The sequence below is a fragment of the Cynoglossus semilaevis genome, chromosome 8 (assembly GCF_000523025.1).
Source record: "Cynoglossus semilaevis isolate Cse_v1.0 chromosome 8, Cse_v1.0, whole genome shotgun sequence".
NCBI lineage: Eukaryota > Metazoa > Chordata > Actinopteri > Pleuronectiformes > Cynoglossidae > Cynoglossus > Cynoglossus semilaevis.
The window spans coordinates 22,181,633-22,191,806 of NC_024314.1; the positions used below are offsets into that span (position 1 = coordinate 22,181,633).

At 44.2% G+C, this 10,174-nt stretch overlaps 2 protein-coding genes across 3 annotated transcripts in view; one reads left to right on the forward strand and one right to left on the reverse strand.

Moving 5' to 3' along the window:
- The window catches only part of fbxl14b (F-box and leucine-rich repeat protein 14b), a 3,792-nt gene extending 512 nt beyond the window's left edge, over positions 1 to 3,280 (forward strand). Inside the window, exons 2-3 of one of the 2 annotated variants that reach the window (XM_025057571.1) lie at positions 95 to 918; positions 1,060 to 3,280. In XM_025057571.1, the coding sequence (XP_024913339.1) occupies positions 1,111 to 2,313 (1,203 nt within the window). In that variant the 5' untranslated portion in view covers positions 95 to 918; positions 1,060 to 1,110 and the 3' untranslated portion in view covers positions 2,314 to 3,280. Of the gene's footprint in view, positions 1 to 94; positions 952 to 1,059 lie in introns of both variants that reach the window. The other variant, XM_008315690.3, reaches the window with a different exon arrangement.
- wnt5b (wingless-type MMTV integration site family, member 5b) overlaps positions 1 to 10,168 on the reverse strand; it is a 45,169-nt gene extending 35,001 nt beyond the window's left edge. The window contains exon 1 of the mRNA XM_025057573.1: positions 10,135 to 10,168. The gene's annotated coding sequence lies outside the window, so the exon portion shown is untranslated. The remainder of the gene's footprint in view (positions 1 to 10,134) is intronic.
- Between the last annotated feature and the right edge of the window lie 6 nt (positions 10,169 to 10,174).

Below are 10,174 nucleotides of genomic sequence, written 5' to 3' on the forward strand. Positions count from 1 at the left end.
CACAAAAAAACGTATTTTCTTTAAACCAGAAATATTATTTTTTAACAAACTAATGAACTACTGAACGTTGAGATGGTGTAACTTCTGCTTTCAGACTGGCTGTGTTGTGCTGTGTGGTCCACTCAAAGGGTTAAAGCCCAAAGTGAACTGAATTGTAAGAAGTTGGTTTCCAAGGGAAACTGTTCGTACCGTTCCAGCTGAGGCGGACCAAACCAAAGTGGCTGACACGGAGGGGGGAGGAATGACACGGCGACGCTGCGAGTTTATTCCACAACACGTCGCTGAGTGGAAATAAATCGAACACATACTACGTTGATATATGGACTGACTTTTCATCTGGCGAGAAAAACTTAGTATTTTTACGGCTTGTTTTCAGCACTAATAAGAAGCACTGTCAGCTGCGTTCACCCCTCCCTCTCAGTCGCAGTGCTGCGGTCCCTGCCAAGTCGGTTTGAAAAGAGCAGACAAAGGCTTTGAGCTCAGGACGCCCCTCTCTCTCCCTCACTCTCTCACTCTGCTCTCACAGCCAACCACACTTCTCTCTTCCTGCCTCGCTTTTTATTTTCCACCATGGGACTGTTGTTGTTAAGACGGCGCCGCTGAAGACTTTTAATGTTTTTTAAACTTTCTAATACTGACATGTACGACCGTTTGGATCCCCGCTCGGCCGAGAGAGAAAGGCGTTCAGCGGGCAGAATACGAGGAAGCGTCGTTTGAGAGAGAGAAGGAGCGAGAGGGGGAAGGATTGACGCTTTTCCTCCTCTCCTCCTCCTCCTTCCTTTCTCCCCCCTCTTCCCTCTTTTTGGCGGAGAGAAGGTTTTAAGCTGAAACAAACTGATTTTTTTTGTTTTGTTTTCGGATCTCTTTATAAATGCATTTGAACATTACTGCGCAACCAAACCGGATCACGTGGGATTGGTGAGAGTTGGATCAATTTCTGCACAGTTCAATGTAAGAGAGAAAGTCAGAGAGTTGTTAAGAACTCTTATTGCTTGTACTTTTGTGGATAAGTGTGAGTCTTGTTACTTTTTGTGACTGACTGAGTGACTTCTTTTTCAGCCTTGGAGGTGTGGAGTATTGATTCTTTATATGCCTGGGCTTTGAAAAACAATGGAGACGCACATTTCGTGCCTCTTCCCAGAAATCTTGGCCATGATATTCAGCTATCTGGACGTGAGGGACAAAGGCAGGGTGGCCCAAGTCTGCATCGCTTGGAGGGATGCATCTTACCACAAGTCAGTGTGGAGGGGGGTGGAGGCAAAGCTGCACCTCCGCCGGGCAAACCCTTCCTTGTTTCCCAGCCTCCAGGCCAGGGGCATCCGGAGGGTCCAGATCCTGTCTCTTCGCCGCAGCCTGAGCTATGTGATCCAGGGAATGCCCAACATCGAGTCCCTAAACTTGTCCGGCTGCTACAACCTCACAGATAATGGACTGGGTCATGCGTTCGTACAGGAGATCCCATCGCTGAAGGTATTGAACCTGAGTCTCTGCAAACAGATCACAGACTCTAGTTTGGGAAGGATAGCCCAGTACCTAAAGAACCTGGAGGTGCTGGAGCTTGGGGGCTGCAGCAACATCACCAACACGGGGCTTCTACTGATTGCCTGGGGCCTGCACAGGCTCAAGAGTCTCAACCTGAGGTCCTGCAGGCACGTCTCGGACGTGGGGATTGGACATTTGGCGGGCATGACCCGCAGTGCAGCAGAGGGCTGCTTGAACCTGGAGTACTTGACTCTCCAGGACTGTCAGAAGCTGACGGACCTGTCACTCAAACATATTTCCAAGGGGCTGACCAAACTCCGGGTACTGAACCTGAGCTTCTGTGGCGGGATCTCAGATGCAGGGATGATCCACCTTTCCCACATGACCTCACTGTGGAGCCTCAACCTGCGCTCTTGTGACAACATCAGCGACACGGGAACCATGCACCTCGCCATGGGCACACTGAGACTATCTGGTCTTGACGTCTCCTTCTGTGACAAGATCGGGGACCAGACTCTGGCGTACATTGCCCAGGGGCTGTACCAGCTGAAGTCGCTGTCCCTGTGCTCGTGTCACATCTCTGATGACGGGATAAACCGGATGGTGAGGCAGATGCACGAGCTAAGGACCCTGAACATCGGACAGTGTGTGAGAATAACAGACAAAGGGTTGGAGCTCATAGCTGACCACCTGACCCAGCTGGCGGGCATTGACCTGTATGGATGTACCAAGATCACCAAGAGGGGACTGGAGCGGATCACGCAGCTCCCCTGCCTTAAAGTGTTGAACCTGGGACTGTGGCAGATGACTGAAAGTGAGAAAGTGAGGTGATTGGAAATTTAGTATTGTGTGTGTGCGTGTGCGTGTGTTTTTCCATTTTATTTCCGTTTGAATGGGGAAAGACGGGGGACATGAGCAGGGAAAGCAGAGCTGTGACTGGATAAGAAAAGTTGTTTTCTAATCAAAGAGAGAGAAAACCTTCCTCTCCCTTTATCAATTGCGACCAGAATTTTCTGTGCAAATGTTTTACGTTGGAGTTCTGTGGACCTGACAGGTACTACGTTAGTTTTTCCTTAATTTGACTTCATTTTAAGGTAAGGGTGGGAAAGTTTTTTTTTTTTTTTTTTGTAGTTTTTTTTGTGTAAATCCACTTCAGCAGTTTCTTTTTCACCGCATGTGTCAAATTCGTAGTCCTTCATTAATGTGAGTCATCTGAGGTCTTAAGTGTCAATTTCCATGTGTAGAAAAATCGTCACCTGCATTTACTGACACAAATCTTAACGTGAGGACTGCTCCATCCAAACACACGATGATTGCTTTCATTTTTAGTCAAAATAAGGGTTTTGACAACTTGATCTAAGGGAAATTTATTTTAACAGCGAGTCGGAATTTGAGACATTTAACGAATAATCTCTCCGCTACAGCCATCACGCCTATTAAAAAACAAAAAAAAGAAACATTTGGCTACCTCTTACGTGGTTGTTTTCAAAGGGTGTATACTGTTAAGAAAAAAATAGAAGGAAGGAGGAGGAAAGCGAGCATGAGAGACTGGGAGAAAATGTGCCTAAAGGGACCGAGTCTGCCCCCTCCCCCATCCCCCTCATCTCCCTCCATCCCTCCCTCCTCCATGAGCAGAGCTGGAGAAAGGAGACCAGGACACCATCTAACTACCTTTGTTAATTTACCCCCGTAAACAGCAACAAATTCCCAGGCAAAGACAGAGAGGGAATAAAAGCAGGCTGTAAAATGTATTCCAGCAACAACAGAACAACGCTTTATGCAAAAAAAAAAAAAAAATCAGTTCACATTTTGTCTTTGTAAAGCTTATTTCAATAATTTTTTATGGATAAAATCCAACTTTAAACCACCCTTTTTTTTTTTTTTTTAGAGATGAATTGAATTTGAGTTTTGACAAAACAAATCAGCTCAGCCTTAGGGGAAATACCTGTAAGGACACTGAGGAGATATTATAACAGCCATGTAATACGCCATATAACTGGTCATTACCAAACACATTATAATAATGCACAGTGTGGTTTTTCCGAAGGATGCTGGTGGTGGAAATAAATGTCAGCGGATGTCGTTCAGAGTCTCGTACTTCAAATTGAAGTGTCTTTTTACGTCTAATGTCCTTTATTGAAAAACTAAAATCAGGGTTTGCTCTGTAACCACCACCCCGTTCACCTCCACCTACACACATATTCATGTTGCTCCAGAGGGAGAGAGAATAAGAGGAGGTGGACATGTTTACCTCCTTTTTTTTCTCCATCTTTTTTCCCCCTCGCTCTCCCTGAAATAAAAATACCCTGAATCCATTCTGAGACATGCTTAGAAGAAGGAGCAATCGATTATTTTTCTTTTCTCTCTGCTCTTAGTCTCGGGTTTCAAGTGGAATGCGTCTCTCTCTCCCTCTCTCTCTCTCACACACACGCGCACACACACACTCATGCACACACGTGCGCGCACCAGAGGCCTGTGAGCGCACGCGCGTTAATCTAATGCAAATGACCTGCTAGAAAAATTAATATACGGATGTGCGTTCCTGCTAAAAAAGCTGTTTTTTTTTTTTTTTTTGAAAAATAAAATTATGTACTGTATATTATGTGTTTGTAAAGAAGAGGAAGACAAATGCAGAATCCCAAAATTAAATTGTTTTATATTCTTACGGTTAAAACAATTAAAGATATTTATGTAATGAACGAAGAAAAAAAACAATGGTGTGTCGACTGCTTTTTGTGGAGACTTCATTTTAACTGTCGTGCATTTGTGTGTCTGGGAGTGTTAGAAAAAAAGTGTTTTTTTGTTGTCTTTAAATGGCATGTCAGGACCCATGAGTGGGCTGTGGGGCTAAATTTGGTGGGTCATGAGACGACATAATAGGGTTAAGACCAGTTTGGTCCAGTTCTGTTGTAAACTCTTGACTTAGCTTGATTTTATTTAATTTTTTTTAACCATTGCTTCTCTTCAAAACTACACAGGAAAATCACTATCTAAGAGATGGGATTCCATATATGGGAATTAATTCAGCTTCATTTCAGACTAGTCTACAGCCTGGGACTGAAACACACTGTGTTTTACAGTGTGTGATATAAGGAAAAATCTTGACTGAATAACTCAAGTAAAGTGCAGCTCCCCAGGCTCGGACATTTAAGAACCATTTGTGTAGAACATATTAGTCTCTCAGTGGTAATTTGTCATTGTTTATTCCCAGAAAAACCGCCACTAGAGCCAGAGCCTTGTCCATATTGTCCATAAAATAAGGCCTTTCATATTTTAATGCATGGCTCTCAATGAACACCCACACATTTCTGCTCATTGTCGTAGATCAGTCCAGTATAGTCGCTCACAAGAAAAGGAGAAGAAGAAGAAAAACAAAGACAACAATCTGTGTTGTGTGGCTTCATTATTTACAAGAATACTGTATAATGGATGCTCTGCAGTCTTGACCCGACTGCAGTCTGTGTAATTAATTATCGCCCAGGTGTTTATTATAGGAAGCTGCTGCTGCTGTTTTATTTAAGTCGTGTGCTTTTTTTTTTTTCCCTCAAAATGACATTTTGAAATTATTAAAGTTCCTCAGCAGTCACACATTCAAAGGTATGGAATCACAGTCTGAATAAGAAGGTTCAAAGTTGGGCCTGGGGGTCAATTGTGGTACTTGGATGGGAGGTTTGTGTGGACCCTTTTGCTAAATTAAGTTTTTAACTTCACTGTAAAAAAAACATACGTTTGGTCTGTGTTAAATGTCCAATGAGAGCTTAGACTAGAAGAAAAAAGTTTTATTTTCTTCTTTTTTTCTAACCATAGGTGATCTGTTAGCAATCGGTTACTACTCATTTAAGATGTTTTTAGCAACTTCCTGATTATTTTGTCGATACATCCCAAAAGCCTAGTTGGTGAAAACCACAGTAGCAAAATGTTTAGTCCTGAAAACAGAGATTTTTACATTTTTTGATGTTGAATGACTTCAAACACATCATTAACAGTTAAAAAAAAAAAACTGTAGAATTCAGTCGATCACTGATTGGCTTGGATTGAATTACCACATAGACAAAAAGCATTTGTTATGCAACGATGCTTAGATGCAGTGCATTACAGTAGCAGCAGCAGGCCCTCGGGTGTCTCCACCTTATCTAATCTCCCATCAGCCCCCGTGAAACAGAAGTTTAACCGAGGAGAAGGTTGAAGGTTTGGGTTAAATTCCCTGGGTTTTTTTTTTTTTTTTAATCATATGTCAAAGCTGTGGCTCCATTTGCCGAGTAATGAGAGCCAAAGTTGGTTAGAGCAGATTTTCCTCTCTCTCTGCTTTCTATCAGAACGTGTTCTGTGTGCGAAGTGACGCCACACACACACACTCACACACACATACACATTCACACATAGGGTTGCCAGGCCGGTCAGTAGCCATTGTCTGTCTTTAGAAGTTAGGAAGGCAGGTTGTGGTGGGGGATTTTTTTTTTCTTGCTTTTCCTCCTCTTTCTCCTCCTCTTGTTCAGTCACGCATACCAGATCTTAGCCTAGGCAGGAGACACCCCCTCCTCCTCTCACTGCTCCCCCCACCATCTCACTCACACACACACACACACACACACACTACTTCTTTTTAGCATTCCTCACCATCATTCAAAGCATTTAGGCATTCTCCCTCTCCTGACTCTCTGTCCATGGGGATTTGGGAATAAAGGGCAGTGGAGGGATTGTTGACCACAGGGACAGAGAGACACACACAGTGAGAAAGAAAGAATGGGAGAATGTCAGGGTTTGCTATTTCTTAAGTTTACTTTAACCGGCCTTTGGTCTTGTGTAACAACACTGCAATGAGAGCTCGCCGAGATGTGAAGAGATTTCTCTGTGGCATTTTCAGATGCTTTACCGCCTAGAAATGTCTACAAAAATCAGTTTATGAGTCATAGGAAAAAAAAAAGGAGAGAGAAAAAAAAACACACCACTGAACCCTTGTTTTACTTCACCACAGCGCGGTTGTTCGTTTTGTCTTGGAGTGGCAACAGACAAACACTGATGTTTGTTTGTTAATACTGAAAGCGGCAGCACAACGACGAGAGAGACAGAGCGGAGCTGGAATTCAAATAAATGACGGAGACGTACGCCATCGTTGATTGTTCCGTTATCAGCTGACATTTGGCTGTGAAGGCAGGGTCACTCTGACATGGTCATATCACAGACAGTCGTACAAGAACGGGTCCGTGAGCTCTAATGTTGACTGACGAAGATACAATCAGCCGCATTCAAATGATAATGTGATACCTTATTAATCCCCACTGGGAAAAGCTCCCTTTCTGTCGCCTCCCTCCGCGACGGGGAGGTCAGCGGTCAGACTCGGCTCCAGAACAACCCTGGCTGGATCAACGCGGGGGTTTCAGTGTCTTGCTCAAGGACACATCAGAAGGGAGGAGGAGTGTCGCGTTTTAACGTGGGTCACCTTGCCTGCCTGTTGGTTTGTGAATCCTTGAAGGGGGGAGGAGGAAGGGGGAGGGAGGGGGAAGGCAGGCCACCTGTGAAGCAGCACTTTTCCCGTTTTCAGAATTCAGAACCTCTCTCTCTGTCTCCCTCTCTCTCTCTCTCTCTCTCTCTCTCTCTCAATGAATCAATTCCCTTGAACAATCTGTGAGGCGAATGCAATCTGGCCCATTAATGTAAAGGCTGCAGACTCAATTTGCATTTTGAATAAAAAAAAGAGCTGAGTGTGAATTAAGATCTGGAGTTTCACTGCTGGCTGTTCAGCATAATATACTGTATGCTGTTGCTGAATGTGAGGATGCAAGTGCAGCACTAACACAGGCTCACTTTTACAACAGATGTACAAATGCACACCTCACTGCAGATATATACTATATATAAATATATTTGGGTTTTTTTCCCTCATGTACTTTGAAGTTTTCAAAAACATTTTTTGGGGGGCAATTTTTCAGGAAAGGGCTCCTGATAGTGGAGAACTGGGTCCCAGCTTTGGTTTTCTGGATCTGAGGTGTTCACAGCAGTGGGAGATTGTCTGGATCTTCCAGGCGAAGGAGGTGGCAGCTGGGTCGAGCACGTGGGAGGCAGGACACCTGCCTACTCGCTCACTCACTCGCTCGCTCGCTCGCTGTGCATAATCCCAAGCTTCTGCTGCTGCTATCTTCTACGCTGGACTCACTCTGACACTGAGCAGAAACCTGACTATAAAGAGCTGGCAGTAATATTTTAGTTTCTGGACAATCTCTAGAACATGTCAGGTGCATGTCTGAAGGAAGAGGGATTTCACAAAACAAATCCACATTTTACAGCTGTCTGTTACAGAGAACCCAACTGAAGCTGTGAGTTAGGGCCGAGCTAAAGTTCGGTTAATTTAAGGCCAAACAAATGCAAACGCAAAGACCAAATAGAACCACAAAGGTTGAACATGATGGCTCTAATGTTTTAATGATGTGTTATGATAATGGTAGCATTTTTATGTCAACAATTCTTCCATTATACGACAGCATATCTGGTCCAAAAAGCAGAGCTACAAACAGTTAGCCACAAGTTAATCAACTCATCAGTGCCACTCTATCTATCACACTTCAAAAACAAACCTACAGAACTCAATTCTTTTTCCACAATAAACAAACGCAGACAAATGCAACCACGTATGCAACATAAATGACCCTGCGACCTAGGGATTGAACGACAAACACAACCATCACAGCATCTGAAAGCGTGCCATGTAGCTAAGCTAGCTAAACAATTATCTTCTTCCAAACACAGAGACATCACACTGATGACATACAAATGATGACTCTGAAAGAGAACCGAGGACACACCGGTGTTGTACCCGCTCATACAACGTAGATGGCAGCATCTGGGTTTTTTTTATATACAATCTACACGTTTTAGTGAGAAGAAAAGAATCTGCTCCACAGCCATGAAGATGCACTGACTAGGACAGACAGGAAAAGACCATAAAACATATGGATAGTCACATTGAAGAAAATATAAAACAAGGGGAATTAAAACCTCGCAGCTGGGTTAATGGAGGAGTTCTAAGGAGGGTAAAACTGCGGTTTACTGTCAGAATCAGTGGACGTCAGCTAATGAAGGTGGTCTTTAATCCAGTTTGAGGAAAACTGCATTTCTGATCAGACCTGAGTGTGTATTTAGAACTGAATTAGAGACTGTTCCCAACAAGGAGGTGGAATCACTCTGTAAAGAGCAAATCTAAACAGTGTGACTCTGCCGGGTTGGGTTCAGTTTTTCAGCGTAACCTTAAAGGTTTGCGTGTGTGTCACTGAGGGCCAGCTGGGATCAAAGCAGCCACAAAATGGGTTTATGATAAGAATATGTCTTTCTTCCAGTCTGAGACGTTCTCCATTGCTGCAGATCCAGCCCCGTCTTTATGACTGACAGCCTCTAAAGCAGCTTATTCTTAGGTGTTCAGTCTCCAAAATTAGACAAAGGCTTTTATTTCTGCCTCACACAAAACCTCAGCCTATTATTGATGCCTAGCTCACATTTGATCCTGGGTGTGTGTGTGTGTGTGTGTGTGTGTATGTATGTGTGTGTCTGCCAGGACGGTAAGTTGTAAATGCTGAACTCTGACAGTGTGTTTTACTGCCGTCATTAAAGGAGCAGTTCACCATTAGAAGGGGAACTGGGGTTCTTCACAACAAAGCAGCAGGGGTATTAGCAGCACAGTGTTACTGCCCTCCCCCCACGTTTCTCTGTCTTCGCCTGCAACAGCTCCCTGTCTGCCGTGCTGTCTCTCTGTCTCTCTGTCTCTCTGTCTGTCTGTCTCTCTGTCCATCCCTCTGTCTCTGTTTCTTGACCTGTTATGGTCTCCACTCGTCTATAGGTTCACTTTCATCCCTGTTGTTTATCCTTCACACCTGATATCGTTCTTCTTTTGAAGTTTCTTCCTTTAACCTCCTCTGGGCGTCTCCATGGCTGCCCGCTTATTTCCCCGTTTTTTTTTTGTTTTTTTTTTTTGTTTTGTTTTTGTTGTTTTTTCTCTACTTACCTGCGCCTACTGTTCAGTTTGCCCTCCCCATTATCTCCACCCTAAATTGTTGGGGGGCTTTAATCCACACTCCCTCCCCCTCCCATCCCCCCCCCCCCCCCCCACCATTTATTTCCATTTCCACCCTCCCTTCCTTCCAGTTTCCTCCTCTCTGTGGCACCTGGTGTTGAGGTGTCGTGAGGTACAGTAGACGGCTCTTTGAAGTCCCAGGGGCCCGGAGGGGTAAGTGTGTGTGTGTGTGTGGTGAGTGTGCAGTTGTGTGTGTGTGTGTGTGTGAAAAGAGTTTTTTTAAATCATCAGCTTCACTAAAGAAGGTCTATCTTTTAAATTGTGCATCTGCAAGGGTGACTCCGTCTTTCTTGTATAGGTCATTACAATATATGTGTGTGTGTGTGTGTGTGTGTGTGTGCGCATGCTTCCATATTAGGTAAAACAGATGAATCCAAATCCCCCATAACCTCCACTGTTTTTTTTTTAAACCAATCAAATTCAGACGACTGGTAAAGTGAGAGTTCACTTGTTCGTTAAAAACATCCCGTCATCAGACGGATCAGGATCTGGATCACGGCGACGTTAGACTGCAGCGAGACCAGCACTGCATGTCACCTGGTGTCTTACAGTTAGGACTAGGAACGTGGTATTATAATGTTGCAACTCACGGGGCTCAGGGTTGGCACCGTCAGGGAGAAGTGATGGCAG